This window comes from Lepidochelys kempii, chromosome 18 (genome assembly GCF_965140285.1).
Source record: "Lepidochelys kempii isolate rLepKem1 chromosome 18, rLepKem1.hap1, whole genome shotgun sequence".
NCBI classification, from domain to species: Eukaryota; Metazoa; Chordata; order Testudines; family Cheloniidae; genus Lepidochelys; species Lepidochelys kempii.
This window is the reverse complement of record NC_136397.1, coordinates 18,609,552-18,633,161: the sequence shown is the minus strand read 5'-3', so window position 1 is coordinate 18,633,161 and position 23,610 is coordinate 18,609,552. Positions and strand designations below refer to the sequence as shown.

General features: G+C 39.1%; 1 protein-coding gene across 5 annotated transcripts in view; it reads left to right on the top strand.

Moving 5' to 3' along the window:
* The window catches only part of GNB1 (G protein subunit beta 1), an 83,821-nt gene that overhangs the window by 34,124 nt on the left and 26,087 nt on the right, over nt 1-23,610 (top strand). For 2 of the 5 annotated variants that reach the window (XM_073316857.2, XM_073316855.2), the window contains exons 2-3: nt 12,655-12,815; nt 16,103-16,210. In XM_073316857.2, the coding sequence (XP_073172958.1) occupies nt 16,154-16,210 (57 nt within the window). In that variant the 5' untranslated portion in view covers nt 12,655-12,815; nt 16,103-16,153. Of the gene's footprint in view, nt 1-11,099; nt 11,261-12,654; nt 12,816-16,102; nt 16,211-23,610 lie in introns of those variants that run through there. The other 3 variants (XM_073316859.2, XM_073316854.2, XM_073316856.2) reach the window with 2 other exon arrangements.

Here is a 23,610-nt window from a genome sequence, read left to right as displayed (position 1 = left end):
GTTTGTAGTACAGCCATAAATACATGCATAATATCAAACTCTACCATTTGCAGTTAAGTGACCTGTTACAAGTTAGTATTGCAGCAGTATGCTCCCGAGATGAGAGGACTCTGACAAAAACAAGTCAGAACTCGGGTAGATATAAATTTGTTGAAGGCTCTGAGTGGATCAGTTGTATAAATTCATGTTGCTGAAAAATTAACTTTATTTTCCTGTAGCAGTATCTTCACTTCCTCATCATAGAACACTTGTTTACAGAAACATCACCTTAATTTGATGGGCAAGTTGTTGTGAATTTCTCACTGCTACTGGAGAATCCTGTAATACAGCCACTTTTGGTTTTACTCTGAAGTATTTTGTCTGGATGTAATATTTATTACTTAGAGAAAATGAAGAGGAGTGGAGTTGTTTGTGTCTTGTTGACAATCTTCAGGCACTGATGACTATTCAGTAGATGCTTAGAAAACGTGCTTTCTATTTTAAATCACTAAAGAACAAGCATTAACTGGTCAAGGCAGCAGTGAAATAATTTCAATTTAAATGGAATACAACAATTTTTGAAATTATTCCAGGCTCAGTTGTGATACTATAAACTTCAGATAAATATTTTCTTAGCTCGAATGAATAAAAATCCTTAAAGTTTGTCAGGTATTTCTAGAAATAAAAAATTCTGTGCTTAAATTCTTGATCAGCCATTATATTTTGATTTGCCTTTATGCTTTAATATTCACCTAAAAATGAAATATTAAACTAAAGAGTTGCCGAAAGCATTAGGTTCCTTTGCAGCCCAGGTAGGTTAGATTTGGGCACAGGTGGAGGAGGTTCTCTGCTCTTGCTTTCCAAATACTCCACCTTAGGAGCCAACTCAACCTTTTACGGGCCTGTGAGGTTAATTGGTGCAGTTCCTATCAATGTAGTACTCCGCTGAGTTGAAAATACTTCATATGGTTATGCTAGATGTTCACAGTGTTCAGGTGTAGACTGCTTTTAAAGGCCTCCATCAGGGTAATTTAATCCTGATAAAACTCAAATATCAGTCTTTGGGAGGTAGCCAGTGTACATATAAAACCACCTTAGGAAGGGGTGGAGGTTTGTATTCAGACAAACATGCAGCATGTTTGGCTCCTAAATCCTGTGTTTGAATGTGTTTATACTGCTGTGTGAGGAGGGTGTAAGCAGAATTAGAGAAGCACCTGTTCATACATCTGATGGCTTAGAAGAGTGTTTAGTATATCATTGGAGTCAGTTTTTTAAAACTCTTTCTAATAATTTTAAAACAAGTTCTTTCTATTAATTATTTTTCTTTTGAGTATGTTAAGATTTGGGGTAATGTGGAAAATGATGGAAATCTAAGAGCTTTCTTCAAAATATTTTTTCCCAAGGAAAAGTGGTGGGGGTGGGGCGGGGCAGGAATCTCTAAGGAAAAGACCAAGACTTCTATTTAATGGATACCTCAATATTGATGACTTTCTAGTAGACAATCTGGTCAAGCTGTTACCAGTGTAACAATTCTCTAAATCTTTGAAAAACTGGGAATCAGAATACTGGTTTGGTATGAGAGAAGGCAATTTTCTTAGTCTTCAGTAGAGAGGTTTTATGTCTGAAACGGCTATTTTTGTATTTTTGCACCCTCTCAGAAGCAGTGTATTTGTTCTTAGCCCCAGCTTTTCCATCTCCTTTCTTGAAGGTGGAAGATTTGGGTATTTTGGGACATTACTTCCACCGTGCTCTGTACTGTTGGCTGTCATCCAGCCATCTTGGTGCAATAATCTAACTGACTAAACCTTGTTTAACACATTCTCCTTCTATGGTTTTATTTCCTTTCTCTTCTGTTTTTTAAAAACCCATTCCTTTGACTGTGATGATGAGAGCTGTAAGCTCTCTGCTTACCAGGAGTAGAAATGCTGTTTCAGACAGGGCCTCCAGCAGTTGAATTACAAAAACGCCCTCACTGAATCAGTGCTGTGGCATGATGAAAATGAGTTGGCCTGTAATTATTAATGTTGCTTTTACAAGACTATATTCTATCTAAAAATGGAATCTTATGGCACTGCAAATCTTTCTTTTTCTTTATGGTTTGTCTGGTTTGTTCTTAGTTAAGTACTAACTGCAGTGTTACATTGAAAATAATTTTTCCGATACCAGGGTTGCTTCCTGCAGCCATCACAGGATACTCATGGAGTATCTGCTCCAAAAATGAAACTAAACTTTCTGCAAAATAGATTTGTATAACTTTTTTGAGTTACTTATAGTTAATGTGGACCTGGCAAATAACTTAGTTTTTACCCAGAATGTATGAACGATCTGTGGCTTCTGTCCTGTACTAGGAAGGGTGTGGCTCAGCGAACTGCTGGAGTAAATGTTTTTAATTTGAAAATTAATATTACATATTCTGATGTGCATCATTGTTATAGTTCCACTTCAGTTAGGGTTGTTTACTTTTCAATGTTCTCACCTAATTTTATGCCAAAAACTAACTGCATATTAAATCAGTGAGATTTCATCTGTTCAGCTTTTAGGAAGATTAGATAATAAACCAGCTGATTTCTTTTTAAAATGTGAAATGATTGAATGTGAGACATAGAGAAATCTTCATGGAAATATATTTATACTCTACTTTTGATGGCAAATTCATGGTCCCTCCTAAATTATTCATCTTTAAATTGGAGTTTTGATGAGGTTGACCCCAAATGCAAAGTAGCTTAACCTTAGTGTTGGTCCCCAGAAGTGAATTCTCTCATTAATAGTGTACTATACAAGCAGAAAAACGCATTTAAAATTGTGTGTCAACATTTTAAAATAAGTCAAGATTGTTAGAAAACTAGCTTTTTAATCTCAGGTTACTGCACTTCAGTTTGCCTTCCTGCTTTATACTTAGTAAAATCCCCTATTATCCTGACACAGCAGGCTTAAAGATCTACTTTATCTGCATTTGACACCCTTGTAGTGAAGACAGTGATGTTTTAAACATGCAAACAGCTCTAAGGGAAGGTGGATTTCAATATCATCGATGTGGAGGTGGGCCACTAGTTAGTCTCATATGGTGCTGGTGGTACATAGTCTTAAAAAACACCTCAAAACTTCTTTGTACAAACAGTTAATATCCTCTAAACTGGGAGTTCTGGGGGGAAAATTGAAATACTTCGCAACTGTAAATCCTTTTATTTTCCTCAGTGCTACTTCTGGTGATTTTGAGGTCTTACCTCTTCCTCTTCTTGTAATTCCCAATATTTTGTTTTCACTTAAGACCAATAGTAACAGCCTTGTTTAAGTGCTGATAACAAGCTTTTCTTACTACTTCAGTTGTTACTATTAGCAGTGCTTTGGAACTGAAGGCATGAGGCACATAATGCTAATGTTGAAAACAATGTTTTAACTTTTCACAATGCAGATTTTAGTGGGTGTTCACATATTTGTGAACATTATTTTTATTCTTGTGTAAGTGTGACAAGGCTTTCTTTTAAATCTAAATTATATCATTAGAATTGGCTATGTGCCAATGAAAAAGTTCATGTGTTTTGAGGGTCGCCTGAAATTTTTTGTTAAAGATGAATTTCTCTCAAGTTCTTTTGACCCATTGTGTTAGTCTTTAAATTTATTATATCAGGATTTTAAAAATTAAGGCCTTGATTCTTAGACTTCATTGGGAATTGTGAGGGAATCAGCCCCTCTGAAAATCAATCCCTGGTTTTTCTTTTGCCTTTCGAGTAACTTGAGGCAATGCAGTATGGGTTGGGAATTTTGACTGAAAGCCAGAATCCCCTCCTGCCTTGTTATCCTGCCTCTGACAGTGTCTCTTCTTGTGGCCTGGGCAAGTGGCTCAAGCTGTTTGCTCCAGCTATTCTATCTGTAAAATAGGGTTAACCACCACTTACCTCACAGAGGTGTTAATTTTATGCAGTGTCTTGAAGATGTAATTAATATTCAGTATCTTTTTATAGATAGTGCTTAATTCTTGTAATGACTTCTATTTAACACGAGAAGCTGCTTTTTCATGTAGTAAATTGATAAAATAGAAGCACCCAATCAAGAACAAGTGATATTGGAAGGCTGGAGGTAGAGGGATACAATCAAACACAGTGCTTGTACATACACTTGTAATTGTCAACTACCCCATCTGTCCCTCAAACCATCATTCATTAATTAGGGATTTTTAAGCATCGTGACAGAGGTGAATCTTGAAAGATTTGCCAAAGAGGGTAATGGACTTACAGATCAGTTCAGGGAGGGCATTCTGTACATATGAAAGCCATAGGGATGTTTGTGTGAGAAACTGACAAATGAGCCGGCAAAGGCTAATGCCATTGGAGCACAGAAGGGAACACATCAGATAGTGTCTCCTTTATGTGAAGTTAAGATTACATTTGATTGATAAAATGTAATTTTTAATATTCTTAAAAATTGCTTCAGAAGTGCTGTAAATGACAGAAATTAAAGTTATAGCGAGCCTTATTGATCTGCAGATATAGTAGAACCTCCAAGTTACAAACTGACCAGTCAACCACACACTTCATTTGGAACTGGAAGTATGCAATCAGGCAGCACCAGAGATGATGATAAAAAATTTATAGTTCAGTACTGCTAAACTACTAACAAAAATAAAGGGAAAGTAGCATTTTCATTCTGCACAGTAAAGTTGCAAAACTGTATTAAGTCAATGTTCAGTTGTAAACTTTTGAAAGAACAACCATAATATTTTGTTTGGAGTTACGAACAACCTCCATTCCCGAGGTGTTCGTAACTCTGAGGTTCTACTGTAGTACTCTGCACGGCCACAAGATTTGATCCCAGTCTCGTCCCTTGCTGACAGGGAGATGGCTTCAGAGGGGATAGGCTCTTAGTTCTTCTGTGTGGTGGAGAAGAACTTAGGTTTTTAGCATTGTCTTATCCTTCACTTTAACATGTTCCACAGACTGCTTGTGAAGGCAAGTTCTGCCTAATCTTTGACTATAGGATGGTGTCATATCAGAGCTTTGACAGTGAAGCTCTCTTCAAGCAGAAACTCCTGCGTCCTTTTCATAGACACGTGGAGGACACATCCGTCTAGATCACTGTTTCCCAGACTTTGAAAACTGTCAGATTTTTACCAAATCCTCTGCATAATGCCATTATGTGGTATTAAAGGCCCGTTACCCATCTTAATGCATACATCTTCCTGCCCTCCTCCTCCTTCCCCACCATGGCTAGTACCTAGTATTTCCTTTCCAATTTTGTGAAACACTGGTGTAGCTTTCCATAATATGATTCTTCCTCTCTTTTCTTACACATTTTTATAAGCAGTGAAATACTTTAACTGTTGTGGGCATCTGAGTTAGCACCCACTGAAATAATGGGCTCATTGACACCTCAAACTGTTACTTGAGGCTTTCTGCCAACTCAGGATGAGACTTCTGCATTGGTTTCGCTCCATGTTTTGAAGGTTTTCTCTGCAACCCTAATAGCTTGACTTCACTTTCTTTCTTTTGAAGAAGTGAGACTGGAGAACAGTTGAGAGAACTGCCTGTGCCTCCATGACACTAGTCTTTCACACATACATCCTACAATAGATGAAGAGACAAATAGTGACTTATATGGTTTTTGAGATTGTGTTCATCTCAGGTGTGGATGAATCTTCTCTAAAGCATTATCAGAGTACTTGTTACTCCTGAGGGCATTCTGCACCAAAAAAATTAAAAGTTCTGCACACAATATTTTAAATCTCTGCAAAATTCTGCAAGTTTTATTGGTCAGTAAATAAATGCAGAGGCTCTAGCATGGCAGTGGGGAGCACAGGCCACTGGCTGTAAGAAGGTGGGAGATTACCCTGCAGCCTCCCCATCCCGGGACACAGACTCAGTGGTGAGGCTGCACCTGACCCTGACACAGCACAAGGCCTGGGCCTGCCTCAGAAACACCCTGGGGCCCTGCCCCTCTGCACCAGGTACACCAGTGTGGGGCAGGCAGGCTCAACCAGGCAGGATCCAATTGTGGAGGGGCTCCAGGTGTGGGGTGAGAGGATTCTGTGTGGGACAGTTTGGGTGCAGGCAGCTCAGTGCAGGGGTGTGTGTGTGTGTTTGTGTGTGTGTGTGAAGAGAGTTGTGGGGGGGAACTGGATGCACTGAAGCGGGGGCGGGAGGGGGAGGTTCCAAGTGCAGGGACAATGGGGCTCAGCAGGGGGGTCTGGGTGCTGGGGGAGTGGGACTCGGTGGGGTGGGGGGTCTGGGTGCAACTAGTTGGGGGTCAGTGGCATGGGGGCTCAGGGTAGTGCAGGAGGCTGGGGCTCATCAGGGTGGGAGTTTGAGTGCAGGGAACTTGGTGCGGGGTCGTCTGGGTGCAGGGGTGGGGGCTCCAGATGCAGGAGTTCAGGTTCAGTGGAGTGGGGTTTGGGTATGGAGGGCCAGGGGTTGTACGGGGTGAGGCTTGGTGGGGTTGTTTGGGAGGTCCAGGTGGATGGGGGAGCAGCTCCCCATACAGTGACCTCCCCTCCCCCTGCAGCTGAGGAGCGATGCAGGCAGAAAGCAAAGGAGGATGCTGAGCTTTCTGCAGCTGGGGGAGGTTTCTGAGGGAGGGTCTGACACACAGCCCCAGCCACTCCTTGCAGGGGAAGAGGAGGTCCTGTCCTCTCCTGCCTCCAGCCCAGCCCGGACTAGCAGCTGATCCTGGCTCAGGGTAGGAGCCACTGGCTGGGGTGTCCCCAGCCCTGCAGTGATTTACCTCTCCTCTGGGTGCCTGAAGCAATGGACCCGTGCAGCTAGCGAGTGGTGCGTGACTGCTCTTGCAGCGTCCCTTTGCTTCCCTGATAGTCATTCTTCTGCAAGGAAGTAAAGAAATCTGTGGGGGACATGAATTCTGTGCATGCGCAGTGACGCAGAATTCTTCCAGGAGTAATTTGTTGTAGTCCAATCTTAGGAGGCCCTGAGAAATAAGTGAGACTTCTTTCAATTTGGATCAGAACTCCTTAAAGGAATGCTCTCAAGTTGATTTTTGTAATGACTGATTGTCAGAAAATTGAATATTTAGAAGAATACACCGTAATATATTCTGAAACTATGGAAAGACTAAAATATTATGGCTCTTCTCCTTTTGTTTAGAACATCTCTTGTGTGGATCTTATAGCTTCAACAGCAAATTTACTCAGTCTGACTCCTGCTCTTCTACCCTTTCTCTTTGTACATAGCTACAACTTGCTTCCTGTTCCATATCAGCTCTATTATTGTTGATATTGGTAAATGCCCTCTTGTGGGGAGTGTGAAAAGGCATGTGCTATCAACAAAAGTGGAACTCAACTGATCACCTAAAAAGTGCTATCACATGCATAAAATTAAAGAAAAATATTTTTTTCATTTTCTCTTATAGTAATCTTAGGGGTAACTTAGAACAGTAGGGGTACAATTTTCCGAAGGAGATGTGACGTAGAATGTTGATGTCCCTTTAGGAACAGGCTAAATTTTTGATGAACTGAGAAGGTTGTTGCAAGAAATATCAATGTTAAGGCAACTGCTGAAGAAAACTCAGAATTCTCTTTAAACTGTGGCACTTGTGTGACTTCATTGCATGCAGACTCTACCATTGTGAAAGTGTACAAGCTATCATTGGTGTTACTAATAGGATTTATAGCATATGATAGATTAGAAAGGCATCTGCTAATCTGTCCGGTGGGCATAATGTAGGTCCCTCAGTGTGACTTCTTGTATGTTTCAAAAAGTATAACAGTCACCTAGGACTTCACCAATGTTCAATAGCCCCTAAAAATAGCTCTTCTTGGGATTTGAGATTAGTTTTGTCAGCACCATGTCTTATAACAATTTTAAGAGGTGAACAGTCATATGGCAGGCATTAATTATTAACCTTTATACATTGATATGATTAGCACCATCAATAATACAGTGTAGCTGGATTATTTTACTTCTCATGCATCATCACCAGTAATAGAGAGAACTGCAAGCAAAATGATGCTGTCAGTGCTTTCTGTATTTCTACTGAAGTTTTGAAATTGGGAATCATTCACCTTGCACAATTTTTTTTTCTTTACTGGTTGTGATGTGTAGAAGGGAAAGAACCCAGTTTGACTCTCAAAGTCTGGGTTGAGTTCACAAGTCTGATTGTTTAAAAAAAGAGTAACTTAATTTTTTTGTAAAATGAGGAAAAATTGAATAAGTGAAGTGCAGTAAACTTTGCCCCACTGTCACTTCCCCCCGTTTGTAGAGTATAACCACACACTAAGCCTCTGAATAACAGCCGTGTTAGTCTGTATTCGCAAAAAGAAAAGGAGTACTTGTGGCACCTTAGACTAACCAATTTATTTGAGCATGAGCTTTTGTGAGATGAAGTGAGCTGTAGCTCACGAAAGCTCATGCTCAAATAAATTGGTTAGTCTCTAAGGTGCCACAAGTACTCCTTTTCTTTAAGCCTCTGAAGAGGCTATTGCAGCCTATGCCAAGTAGATTAAAGAATGATGTATTTTAAAATAGAGCTGCTAGACTTTTTCACAACTCAAAACTTAAGGTAAATGTCAGTCTGTGTATTAGATTGAGCTAAGTATAGAGCACTTTAAATTATTTAGACTTTGTAAATTAAAATTATAGTGCTAGTATGATTGGACTTAAACAATACATCACTCCTTTCATTAGTGTGTTACTGTTCATTATGATGCGTGAGCTTTATCTTCAGGGCAGAAACATTGTACTGGGGCACTCTTTATTGAGCTTATTTCCCTATTCACAATAACTATTTTGTGTTCGTGGTGGTGGTTATAAAGTTTTAAATGGCTACAAATTACAGTATGTAGCTGGAGATTTTAATGCTCAAACACTACTACTGCAGCTGTATAGATAACTTGCCTGTTGCTTATTTTGCAAAAAACACACGAAAGTAACTTCCCTTTCCCCTGTAAGAGAAATGGCAAGAATCCATTACGCCATAGGTGGTGATTCTTCAGAAGTCTCCAATACCTAAATATATTGCTTGCACATTTTTTTCCTTTTAGTGTTTAAAAAATGCAACTTTGAGGTGCAGCAAGAGTATTGAAATAGTTTCTTATGATAAGAGGTAAAAGCCTCCATATGTTACATTAATAAGTTACCAATATGGTGTGTTATCTAGCTTCTGAATGTGGGAAAAGGGGCGATGAAGTAACTATGTATGTGGTGCAAGTAACTGAACAAATTAATTGAGGGACGTGGGTCATTTGAAGTTGCAAGGAATAATAAACTACCTTGTCAAGTGTGTATTTTAATGTCTCTTACAAAAAAAGAATTAACTACAAGATATATTTTTGTCAACAAGATTAGGGGGATTTAGTCTCGCAGCAGAAAGACTCAATTAAGCAGTTCAGCTTATGGAAGGAGATTTTGAATGAGTTCAGTGAAGGTGGTGATGAAGTGATGTGTGTTGTTCTCGAGGACACAGTAGCACATTGAAGGGAAAGGGAGGTAAGTGTGAGATTGATGGATAATATCTGTTTGTTTACCCCCCAAGGTGATAATTTTGAAAACAAAATGCATGTATATGGCTTTTTGTATGACAACAGTATTATTGATTCAGGCGCAAAATGTTTCAGAACCACAGAAATTGAAGTACAGTAATGTCTTCCCATTCAAGCTGACAGCTTTGACATAGCAGCATAGCCGGTTCAGTGCTTTTTAAAGCTTTTTTGCATGGCAGTTTGTATTGTATTGGTCCATATATGGGGAGCAAGAATAACTAATTTCCACACAATGCCCCTTCCAGTTTAATAACCTCAAATTTTGGGGTTAATTAGCTTTAAAGAGAAGGTGAATTTATTTTTGGAGCCTCAAAAAGCTCTGCTGACTTGTTTGTGTATAGAGCCACAAAAATATTTTGTGATGTTTGATTCAAATTAGCACAAAAGGTATATATTCCCTCCCACCTTCTTCCCGTGAGGTTTGATATTAGCATAAAATTTACTTTGTGAGACTTGGTAAGAAGGGAATGGAAAAGTCACAAAGATGGTTGGCTGGCTGAATCGCCCATAAATCTTAAACCATCTGTTTTGAAGAACGTCTGTATTCTTATGCCCATGGCTGGGTTAGGCTTTTCATTTCCTGAGTGTTAGCCAGGGAATTCTCAGTCACTTTGGCAGGAGTTAAACTTCCTGTTAATATTTAAACCAAAAAAGGGCCTGCAGAGGAAATGGGAAATCTGGGTTAAACGGTTTCTGGTGGCATTGTGCTAGAAATCAAGTTTGGGATTTGGGGTTGTTTGTAATGTATACTGGCTGATTTTTAACTCTGAATGAAGGAATGTGTTGAACTTATTGTTGTGATGTAATCTTGTTAATACAATATATTGTGATGTGGATGCTTGCCTGTTTTACATTTTTTATACTTTTAGCTGTTGAGTGCCATGAAATCAAGTATAGTATTTGCTTAATTGAAGCAATATGTCTAGAGGCATGTGAGTAAAAATCCGGACTCTTTGGTACTGTCTCGACTATGCAACTCACTTGCTAAATATCATTGGCAAGTTGCTTAAATGCCTTGTCTCCGTTTATCTGTCTGTAAAATGGGGGCAATAACCTCTCTACACTCCTAGAAGGTAGCTTATTGTTTGTAAAGCACTTTGGGACCTTTGAATGAAAGGTGAAGTGTTCATTACTACTCTAGATCCTATATTGAGGAAACAACATGCTGAGGTTTTCACTAAGCTCACAAAGTGCTTAAGTAAGGCACTTTTGAGCTTAGAGGTACTGTAGATAAGGAAGGTTGAATTCTACGGGAGTACCTGTCTGAACTGCACAGTGAAAAGTGTACTGAAGGAAGATGTGACTCTGAGGCAGAGGCTCCTGTAGAGACCTTGACTCAATGCCTGTGAACCTCGAAAAAGTATGAAGAGATTTGGAAAGCTGCTGTACTCTTTCACAGGATACATAGGAGGTACCCCTGTTTAAATGCACTTTTTGGAATGCAGGCGGAGAGGCAGGCAGAGAAAGAAGTAAGGAGGAGTGAAGTTCGGAGTGTCTTCAATATGAAGAGAAGATTGACCTAGAAAAAAGCTAGAAATGGAACCCAGCTCTTAATTATAGTAGAACCAAGTCTTACCTATTAGGCACGTTGTGTATCAAAGATTTGACCTTCTGTACACTTTGTATTTTTGTCGTTACTGTTTACATGTATATATTATATTGAATGGTGAAAGGGTCTGTTTCCTCTTTTCCACATGACCTACATAACCGCTTCAACGAAGATTGCCACAAATAGAATATTTTTTAAAATAGCTAAGATTACGGATGGTGACCAACCACTTACTCCAACCCTTAAAGGTCAGGAAATGTCAAGTTTAGGTTTCCTTACAACTCTTAACTCCTCATCTCCTATCATTCACCACTTTTACTGTCAGATTCCCCCTCCTGTAAAGAAGTCACATCTCTAATCATTAACAGGAAAACAATGTACACACCGCATTCCTCATGATCACAAAAAACGTTAACTCATATTCAGCAACATTAACACATCTTTAAACACCCATATGCTGGTAAGTTAATGTATGATGTTATGGTTTCTTGTTAGAAAATATCAAGTTACAATCAAGGTTTCACAGCACAGAGAATCCATTAGGAGTGTGGTGTTGGAGGTTTGTGGGACCTATAGAAGGGTGGGCAGCGTCAGTCAGTGAAAGTGGTGAATGTGGGAATTAAGGTATGTTAGAGGAGATTCCATCACTGGACCCTTCTTATCTTAACTGTTTTAATGAAGGCTTTTCTTTGTGGAAAGAAATGTGTGTACATATTTTGGAGTGTCCTAACATCTGTAGACTTGTCCACTAAACTAACTAACATATTGGGCTATACTCACTTGATACTATTACATTTATATATTTAATGGCTATGTGGCACTTCATAGTAATGTCCCACTTCAGCTGGTTTACGCATCTGCAGTAGTATCCTTCATTGCACACCTCATTAAGCAACATCTGGTATATCTTTAAAAACTGCTAAATGTATTCAGATGATCCAGAATGATACTACCAGGCTCAGTCACTGTAAGGTGAACTTCCTCAACAATATTCTGATTTTAGGATCCGTTTTTGTCTCCTTTCAAGACTTTTTAAGGATTTTTTAAAAAAACAACACCACTATATTTCAATAAGTAGGTGAAGAATATAATTCCATTGTTTATAATCTTATAATTTCTGGCATGAGTAGAAGATTGGAACCATGTTACACCATGTGCTGTAGCAGGACAGATATGTAGCTAGTCCTTTGTCTGCTGCTATATTAGTCCATACCAGACTTTTTAAAGATAAAGCTGCAGATGGCATCTCCAGTGACTGGAGTAGGAGACTGCAAGCCAGAAGACGTAGGTTTTATTCTTGATTCTGTCATTACACTACTGTGACCTTGAGCAGATTGTTTAACCTGTGGACCTTAGTTCCCCCACCTGTAAAATGAGGACACCACCACTTCACAGAGGTGAGGAGTTAGTTGTCCGAAAGGTATAATACCAGAGACTATTATTTCTGCTTGATGGTAGATATTTCTATATTCTTGACCAGCTAAAATAGAGCTAAACAATAACTTAAAATTGTTGTAATTACAGTCTAACTGATCTGTGGTGAAGCTGAAATGTGACAAATTTGACACCCTGTATGCTAAAGAACACTGTTTAGTCAAGTGCCTGTATTGCTCTGAAGTGATTTTCATTGTCAAAATTGCAGTACAAACAACTCCAAGCAAGAGAGCTGAGCTGCAGAGACAAGATGAGCATTGACTGCTCCATTCTCAAGACTGGTGTGTGGTTCAGCAGATGAGTCCCTAGTACTGAACTCAGAGTGGAGAATATTCTGAAGTGAAAGAATATTCCAAAGAAGACAGAATGGTGAATATGGGTCAGAAGGATAGTGGACAGCATAAGGCTCTCAGCAGGTTTAGTCTTAACTGGATTTGAATGGGGTACTAAGCTAAACCAACAGTTTTACAAGGGCTTAACTATGACCCTGGAATCTGAAGGGAGAAAGAGACCTAGTTCCACATTAACACAGCGTCTGGGCTCTGGAACAGTATGACTGGAGATTTTTTTGGTAGGAGCTGACTCAAGTTTCTATTGTAAGTATATTTTGGAGTGCTGAAGAGAACAGTATATTTGTAAAAAGCAAAGGAGTACTTATGGCACCTTAGAGACTAACCAATTTATTTGAGCATAAGCTTTCATAAGCTTACAGCTCACTTCATTGGAATGCTGTAGCTCACGAAAGCTTATGCTCAAATAAATTGGTTAGTCTCTAAGGTGCCACAAGTACTCCTTTTCTTTTTGCAAATACAGACTAACACGGCTGCTACTCTGAAACCAGTATATTTGTAAGTAATGGTGTCAGAAGTTTTGGGCATTTGATATTTGTCTTGATAGATTCTGGGAGCTGTTTAAAGTTCTGAGGTACTTTAAAGTACTTTTTACTACGATAGAAAGCTGTAAGAAAGCAACAGAATGACCCTATTTAGAGAGCATTAGCACTTTACTTTCACGTCATCTATTTTCCACTTCTTTACTGGTGGATTAGAATCTCTTTGCTTGTTGAGTTGCCTTTACTATACCATCTCATCGCTGATTAGCAGGGGACTTTTGCAATTATCTTTATCTTTCCTCCTGGGTAGGGCTACCTGTGAGGTGGGTGTTTTTTAAAAGGCGGATTAAATCCCAGTAGAATAATATCTGAAGCTGCTAGCACAGCATTTGTGTTCTTTAGTGGTGATGGATCCGTTCTAGTTACCTAATTACTTTTTCAAAAATAAATACCAGTTCTGTTCTTTAGATTTTCATACATGCTATAGATAGCCCTTAAAGGGAGAAACAAATACGACAGCAGTTTATTAGCTCAAATTTAACAGCCTTGCTAAATGAAAAATTTGCTATAACCTATATCTATCTATCTATCTAAAAAACTAAACACTGTTCTTAAAATAAGTCTTTTAAGAATTTAGCCAGCGATAATGTCACGTTTATAAATTGGTTTGGATGTTTATGCTATTGAAGTATTTTTAAAAGGTTAATTTAGTGACTTAATCTGCCTGTAAAATTGAGTTAATGTTCCACTCTTATATTAGCTCTAAAATTCTGACACAGCCATATGCCTTGTTCCTCCCAGCTAAATGTAAATTTCATTAGAATTGCTACTGTACCTCTGCAATTTTACATTAGTGCCTAGTACTACCACGTTAAAAGAAACTCAGTTTGGGGGTAACTATGAATTTTTAGGCCAGAACACTAAAGGAAAATGATAGTTTTGTTTAGGAAAATATTTCTATTAAAGGCTAAGTATTGTAAACTTAGCAGAAGATATTTAAATAGTTTGAGTAACATCTTGGAGTGAAATTGCCTTTGTGGGAAGTTCATGGTGGTTCAGGGATGGTGTTTTAGCTCTGTCTGTTCTAGATTGTTTACAGACAATCTCCTACTAGGATGCAGCAGCCAGAGGCATGTATGCTAGCCTATAACTCAGGATCTACACTAGGAAAACCAGCTATTGCATAAAATGGCTGTCAGCAGCAGGTTCTCCAACTCATTAAACTGTGTAATTGATACTGTAGACAGAATGAAACCGTTTTAACACTGTTATAGAAAGTGTAAATGAGATCTTAGGTCATTATCCTAGTAGACGACCATTCATTGCTGTTCTAAAACAATTGCCAGAATTTCTTTTGGAGAAGATGGCTTTGTGTTCTCTGAACATTACTACAATTTCTATACACTGATTTTAATAGTATAAGAAGTTATATCTGTTGTCGTTTTCAAAGTTCAGGAACGTGAAGGTTTGATTTGCTGAAAAAGAGGTAATGATGGCCACAAGAGTAGCAATTAAAAGCAAGACAGTGTCCATTGATAATACATACATAAAATATGCATAATCTATTATGGCCATACAGTGGAGGAATAGAGGAATGTATACGACTCAAATGTATATGACTCGCAAACAATGAACAGCAGCAGCGTGGATAATACTAAATATGGAAGATCAAGGTAGCTTCTAAAATACCTCATTTGCTTTCCACACATTTGCTTTATTTTCTTTTGACAGTTTTAATTATGCCTGAAGTAACTTAGTTGAACTCCTAAAGCAGGTATAAGTCGTCATATCCACAGTTTTTTGGGTGAATTTTTGTATGAAACAGTGTCTAGAATACATTTCAAAAACCGAGAAATGGTGTTACCTAGCTATTTGTATTAAGTTGAACTTGTTTTGTTTAGTCCTCTGTAGTGGCTAGCCCCACCCCAATTATGTACTACATGAAAAGCCTTACAGTGGGGCTCTGTGGCAAGCGTGAGAACAAACGTAATTGTATAAAACGAAACATTTTAATATTTCATCTAATTTCTGTAAGTTCATATTTGCTTCTCAGTTACATCACAGGATAAACAGAAAGTATATTTACAGTAGAAATTGCACATAACATTACAAATATCTATTCCAGTACGACTTTACTACCTAGCAAGAGAAAACTAAATGAGGTTCCCCAACAGGTACTTCAGGGCTTCTCACCCAAATATACTGTCCCTTTGGTTTCTTTTGCCTCATAGGGACCTGAACAATCCCTGTTTACTCAGCTATCCAGACCGTATTCCTCACAATCACCAAATTTCAGGAAACTTCATTGTATTATCGTATTCCTGGCTTCTCAGTTTGTTACTCCAGTCTATAAATATTAAAGAGACATCTTTGTCTTTTCTTTGATTAAAAACAAATCTTCCACTGATTTTTTACACAGAATTTTACCCCAAGGGAAAAAGGGTTTATCACAATTAGTGTTTGTAAAAAATCAGCATTTTGCTCATGCAGTATTACAGCTTATGCAAAATGCAATCAAGAAGATCTTTTATGGTAGGAAAAATGCAGTGGGACCTGAGGGAAAGGAGAGGAAACATTCCTAGACATATTTTATTAGTCCTGGGCATAAAGAATGAAACAGTAGATATGAAGAGTTGTGACTATACCTTGTTCTGAATAGATGTGAGAAAAATGGCCTTGGACCCACTGTAGCTGACTTTACCCATCGTTAAAAAAATCTGGGTTGAGTTCTAGCTATATTGAAAGGACATTCTGCTCCACTAATTTATCAAACTTTGATTTTTGTTTTATTTTTGTAATAAATCCTCGTGTGTCTGTATTTCAGATTTCTGATTTTCTCAGAGGTGGCAGTGAAGCCCACCATTAGCACAGGAAGATGAGTGAACTTGACCAGTTACGCCAGGAGGCTGAGCAACTGAAAAACCAAATCAGAGTATGTATTAAATCAAATCAATGTGTGTATTTAGGTTAATGCAAGTGATACTTATGCCAGTTGTGTCCTTTTAGGAACAGGATGGGAGATGGACAAAAATGACGTGAAAGTTTCAGCCTAACAAGCAAAATATATTTCAAAAGTTAATATATGGGATATCTTATAAACGTAAGCACAGATAACTCCATAGGAAGTTGCTTTTAGCCATTCCAGTTTCTAGTGAGCTCTATGATTGAGTCACACAGAATAATATAAGAGTGTATAGATTATATTTAAAAGCATTTCTGTATCTTAACCTGACCTTAAGGCCAGTATACATTTCTCTTGAAACTTTAAGCTGTCCAGATCTGTAATGCATCAGGTTTGAGTATCTGATATTTTTATGAAGTCTTCAGATTGATTTGTAAAACACTTTTAGATAGATAATATCTTGGTTTAGTATTTTGGACCAGTAGCGTCTAGTACTAAACAAATTATAATTCATCACTTGCCATGAAGTTTAGCATGAATAAACTTCCTCACAGCCCTCTCAGAAAGTAGTTTAAAAAGACTGGCTGAAGTACAATATTATATTTTATTTACTGTCTAGATTTTATTTCCTGCTTTATGCTCAAAGGTATACACAAGCAGTAAAACTAGGTCATCTTGTTGTTAAGTTATAGATCACAGCAAATATACTCTGGTTCTTTCTCACTTGCTGGCACATCTACTCACCATGTATATGCTGAGTGAAATAAAAGAGAAGTGTTTTAATATTTCCAAAAGAGGATTATTGTCAAATGGACATTTTGTAGGTTTCTTTCAAAAGGATTTTATGAAACTTAACATGAACAAAATTATTCCCAAAGTCTTTTAATTCTTTGGAAACACTAGCACATATGAAGCAGAAAGAGAAACTGACTATATAAATTGAGTGAAATTGATCAGTTTAATTTCAGTTTGTGTAAAGTGACAAGTCCAAAAAATAAATAGCTTACATTAACTAGATTTTGTATTCTTTGAGGTTTTTTTAAAATATTCCAAAATAGTTGTTGTGATCCAGTGGGCACTGGATTATTGCTCAAAATACATTCTGTCTTTCCAGCTCAGAAGTAAAGTGAGGCACAATAGCCAAGTTATAGTACTTACACTGGCAAGACTTAATAGGTTTAGTGCGGGGAGAGAACATCACTTCTGCTTCCTGCAGGTTGTGCTTGTCAGCAACTGTTGTCATCATGGCAATGTGTGTCTTAAAAACTTTGACAGCCCCTAATTTTTTTTAGGCTCCAAAATAATGGCTCTAATACCACACAGGATTCAGACCCAAACCAACAAAAGTAATGAAAATGTCTGGACCCCCATTCTACCTCATTCAAGTAAAATGTAGGTTACTTGACACTGGTGATGTACAGTTTTTCTCCAGACAAGCTCTCTGGTTGTGTTTCCTTTTGACCCTCACCACCCCATTTGTTCCACCCAAGCCACACTAATTTGCACTGCATCCTCCTTCTACTTGAATCTCCTGCACCTGGATCGCTTTTTCCTGACCCAGTGTGCTAGGGTCTTCACCCTCTCTGAGACCTCTTATGGAAGCACTTTGTGGAGATTTATATCCTAGTCGTCTCATTGTTCACAGTGTGCATAGAAAAGTAGTACTAACAGGACACATGCTGAAGTTTTCCTCTCACTTGCTTTTTATTGTATTCTATCCCAACCCCTCCCCCTTCTGTCTATGTAAACTTTCTGTGACAGGAACCATATTCCGTGCCTGCTTAAACACCTATGTAACTGAGTTCATAATACTGCTATTGCTATGTGTAACTTGCTGCTATTGTATGGCGCTGTGATTCGTTTGTAAACCGAGTAAGTTCTTTAAAAAGTGTGCAAAGATGACTTTTTCATCACTTATACAGTAAAAAGAAACCCCAAACTTCAAGTAATTTTAATCTAATTTGAAATGTTATTGGGTTGGTGATTTGTACACCAGTCTTCATGTCTGTGCTATTTGGGATAGCAGGGCTGCCAAATCAGAAAACTGGCATTCATGTGAAAGTATACAGACACAAGAACAACTTGACTTCACTGCCAAACACTGGTTTTAAGTGAGCTGATACGGTCACTTTTTCTTTCATATTGTAAACGCCTTCCTTTCAACCCCACACCTTTTTTTAACTTAAAATGAGGGAGCAGCAAAAGGCAAGCATCCCAGAGTTGAGAGGGAGAGGATGAGTAATTGTAATTCCTGACCTTAATTTCAAGAGTTCACACCAATAAATATCAATGTACACTGAAATTAGATGCCATCAGTACTGTACAGTAAACAGCATGTTGGACCTCACCAATGTAATTCTGCAGTTAGATTTTTTTAAAGCCCAAAATAAGAGTAGGATTACATTGTTCTTAGATGTAGCACGTTTTACTAAGAGTTTAAATGGTATGTCAGCTACTGCAGGGGGATTTCAGGGTTACTTTATTAAAAGGATGCTAGAAAACTGAAGAGGAGGTTAGGGTATCTGAAGAGGAGGTTAGGGTATATTTCTTGACTAGAATAGAATTCACCCTCTTTAAATGCTGCTAATTATCCCATCAGAGTCAGTATATTCCCAGGGCTCATAAAAGTATTTCTGAAGAGCAAATGTGCTGCCTTTTAATACACCTGATTTCAACAAGTCTGGGGTTTTTTTTTTGTTTGCTTTTTGTTTTTAAAAGTCCTTGGGTTAGAATACACGTCTCCCTCATGTCCAGATTCTCTGCACCCCTGAACACTGATGGCATAGTGCAGTATATTTTTCAGGAACAATTTCGTTTCCAGAGAATACACTTAATGAAAGTGTGTTTGCCAGGTGGTGTTGCCTCCCTTCATAGTTACTTTTAACAAATCATTTTTGTAAATGAGAAGAAATTCCAATCCCTGACTCCATCCTAAGTCACACACAGCTGTTTTTCGAACTGTGCTCAAGACTTACAGCAACATAAAGAGGGACAGTTTTGTGGAGCCACCTTGTTAAAAGGGCAATGGTGCATCACCGTAAACTATACAACCTGTATATTGTTAAACTATGCTGTTAAAGAACACAATTTTTGGAAAGGATTTGGGATTTACGTACAATAGTTTTGGCCAAACAACTTTAGATCATCAAATCAGAGCATCGCTGTTCAAGAGAATAGAAGTCTCTACGCATAATACATAACATAGTCAACAGTTCTTCAATTATTTTGTCAGTGTGAATCCCAGAGTAGGTACTCATGCATTCAAGATCGGATTTTTTGAATAGCAGTATTGGCAGCCGTGCATATGCCTTTGGCATCCTCATGCTCTTGCACAAGGGCATAAAGGATGGAGTGGCTACGACTCTCTCACTTTCCTTTTACTGCCTGTGGCAATGAGACGGAAGCCAGTGAGTGTGTGACACACTATTCTTTTCAGAGATCCTAAGCCAGTTAACTGAAGGATTTTTTTTTTTAAAAGGAAGTCCATCAACAACCCCACTACACCCTGCCGTACAGCAGGGCAAGACGCTTCACACCAGCTTGCCACATTCCATGGTGGAATCAAATCCTCGAGGTTTGAAACCTGTCACAGCAAATGTCTTCTGCCAAGGGGAAAGGCACATCCCGGTCAGGTGCTCTGTGTGGAAGTCCTTTTCCTCCAGCACCTGCAAGCTCAGTTCAAGCTACATGAGCTAGAGTGGTTCATGCAGGTTACTGCAGACCCAGAGGTGACAATCATGACCACAGCAAGACCACACAAACCAGTGTTGGCCAGCACTCCCTCAAGCACACATCACACTCTAAGATTGAACAGTGGAAGGAAGGTGGGTGAAGAGGACTCCACTGATGTTGAGGTGGTCAGCAGTGATGCTGCTGACAGCAACTGCTGAAGTCTGCTGCACACAAGACCGTGGCACTGACTACCCCAGGGCTGATGGACTCGGCATCTGTACTGACTGCCTCTATCGTGGCACCTCAGGTGTTAAAGTAGGTACCTGTGCCTGCTCACAAATGGGACACCAACTCGTGTAGCTGAACCAAGCTTACACGTAGTCCCAAAACCAAAGGGGAGTTCCAGAGAGGGACATGAAACAGATTAATCTAAGGACAAATCCCCCAAGCAGTAGGGCAGAGTGAGAGACCTGGCACTGGTACCTGTGATGGAGGTGAGCAAAGACCTGAGATCTGCCGCCTTGGAGGAATCCATAATGTCTCTGGAGACATTCCTGGTGTCACAGATATGACCAGCACTGGAACCTGCTCCGTAGCACCTCTTGGTGCTGCCTTTTGAAGAGGAGGTATTCTCCTTCTTGCCATTGCTGACTTATTCCTTTTTGCCTAATGGCATCAATGGCTAGGCCACACTGGAACTGGATGTGAGTGCATAGGAGCAGGAAGCGACAGGGAGGCAACAATGACTCCTGCCTCTACCCAAGGAATCCTCCTCAGGGTAGTGACACCAGTCCCCAGGCAGAAAGCCTTTGAGGACCTCCTGTCTCAAATTGCAGAGACCCTGCACATTGGGACTGCGTTCATACAGGAACAGTCTCATGACACATTTAATATGTGAGTGTGACAACACCAGCCAGGATCACCCTCCCAATTAATGAAGAAATCCTGGAATTGGCCGGAGGACTATGGTAAACTCCAGCCACTCTTCCTCTCTCCCCCAAGCAAGTGGAGAAGAGGTATCAGCACCCGCACCCCACCCTGAGGGTTTTGAGCACTTCTGAACCCACCTGAAATAGCTCGTTGAGGAAAATAATTTATGCAGCAATCAGAAAACCTTCTCCTGCCCGAGACCTCAGTATAATCCTCCAGAGGCTCACTGGGTCTCCATTGGAACCTCTTGCAGAATTTTCTTTACACCAGCACACTGAAGACTGTTTTCCTAGTGACTGCCACTTCAGCCAGAAGAATGAGTGCACTTCAGGCACTTATAGCCAAACCCTCATATGATATTCCAGAGGGACACGGTGGTGCAAAGACCTCACCTGAAATTCATTCCTAAAGTGGTCTCAGAATTTCATCTAAACCAGTCAACCTTCCTGTTGTCTTCCTGAAGCCATGTTTAGCACTGGGAAAAGAGAATTTGCACACGCTAAATGTATCCAGGACTTTGGTTTGTTACATGGATGGGGCAATAGTCTGAACTAGCCTGTCTTTCTAGGCATAGCAGGACATTCTAAAGATCAGGTGATTTAATCACCGAGAATATTAAAATGGAGGACAGTGTATTTCTCCCACCAAACATCAAGGTTCACTCCTCCAGAACACAAGTAACATGCCCTAACTGTTTCATGTACATGCCAATATTGGAAATCTGTAAGGTGGCAACGTGGAGTAACCCAATGACATTTGCCAAACCCAATGCCTTGGGTTCAGCTGCTATATCGGATGCTATGTTCAGGAGAGGAATACGTCAATCACTGCTCAGTTGGTGCAGCTAAGACTCCTCAAATCCCACCGTCATGGGTGGATGCCGGTTGCAGTTGAATCCACACTACTCAAATGGTTCTTTGAGGTTCTTTGAGATGTTATCAGTAGGGATTTCATGACTCCCCTTCATCCCCTTTTTGCAGAGTCCTCATCTACTATGGGCTTCAAATTGAGAGGGAACTGAGGGAATGTCATGGCTGTTCTATCCTTCATCTTTGGAACTTACCTGTTCAAAAAATTCTGATCTTGCACATGAGGCATATGCACATCTACAGTAGGTTCCACACAGACAACATCTAGAAGATCTTCAGTATTGCTGTGGAATAAGTAACTGTTCTTTGCAGGGTGTGATCAATAGAACTTTTCATAAACAGAATTTGAGAGTAGAAAATGAATGAAAAAACCTTGTGCTGTAGTGGGTAAAAGTTTCCCTTTTATTTAGAAAAGTGGAATATATTGTATTGCACCATGAAAATGTGCAAGTATCTTGTGATTATAGTATAGACTTCATGGCAGCACAAATATAAACAGACAGAAATTTATTAGTGTGACAGAGTTCACTTATTTCCCTACAGTTTTTGTTTAATATTGTCAGCAAGTGACTAAGAGCAGAACCGTGGATACGTATTTAAGATTAAATCCTGTTATGATATAATTTAAACACGTCCTTGTGTGTGTGCACGTGCTTTTGAAGAAAGCTCAAATAGAGTAAAGAACCTTCTCAAATTATTGCCAAATTGCATGGATGCAATTATAGAAATTTAAAGATGGAAAAGATGTACATGTTTAATTTCCTTGGGGCTGATTCAGGATTGTTCCCTCGGTTACATTTTCTCGTGCTATGTCTGTTCTAGTTTTAAGTCTCCAGCAGTGGGGCTTCCAACTCTTCCCTTGGCTGTTCCACAGGCCAATAACTCTTGCTGACAAGCAGTTCGTATTTAGCCAACACTTCTTTTTCTTACTCCCATTACTTAATTGTAACTCCCTGTACCTTCCTACACTTTTCTCCATCCAAGGTATTTACACCTTTCACATAACTGTAAAATATTATATCCCCTTCCCTTTTTAGCCAAGCTACACTTAGCCAGTAGTCTTTCTTTATAAATCAAACCCTGGTCAATTTTGTTTGAACTCCTACCAATTTCTCAATATTACTAGTAATTCGGTGCCCAGAACTGAATAATGTTGTCCAGTATGATTGCGGTAGAGCCATAGTTCTCTTCCTATATGTGACTAATACTTATGAATAGACAGCCCAAATTTGCCTGGGCAGCCTTTGCTTCTAATCTAAGTCCTCTGGCTGGTGAATGAAACTTATTCCAGTTTTTTATAACCTGCATATTTTATTTATGTGCGGTTTACTTCCTCTTCCAGATTGTTAATTAAAATGATAAACACCACCATTTCTTACTAGTATGCGCTTGGAAGTATTTTCAATGAGAAGCCTAAGCAATCATACATTTTCACAACATGAATAAAATAGCTGAGTCTTTCTTTGAGCTGACTCCATCCATATAAATGACCATTCTAGGACAACTCACAAGTTATCCAGACTTTTTGTGTACATAACTAGCTTAAGAAATTAATGTCATGTCTTCCTGTCTTCATTAATTTTAAACTTCTTTAAACAGAACAAAAGCTTGGCGCCAATAAAGAGACTTCCTGCATTTTTTCATCTCTGCTTGTTTTAAAAAAAAAAAAAAAAAACCCAAGGTATGGAGCATTAAACACTAAAGCATTGACTAAAGTATTTGTTGGCCAGGTGAAGAGCAGTGTACTTTCAGACTCCTTTAGTTTGATTTTTTTTTTATTCTGAAGTGTTTTCTAGCTCTATGTAACAAATTATTTTAGGTTCCTTAAACAGAGTTGGAAAAATATATTGTGTATAGCCCCTATTTAAGGCATCTGTTGAGTCCAAGTTTCCCCTTATACTTTGCATTTTGGATTTTGGCCATCCATTATAAGATGCACAGAATGTCAGCAGTAAGTAC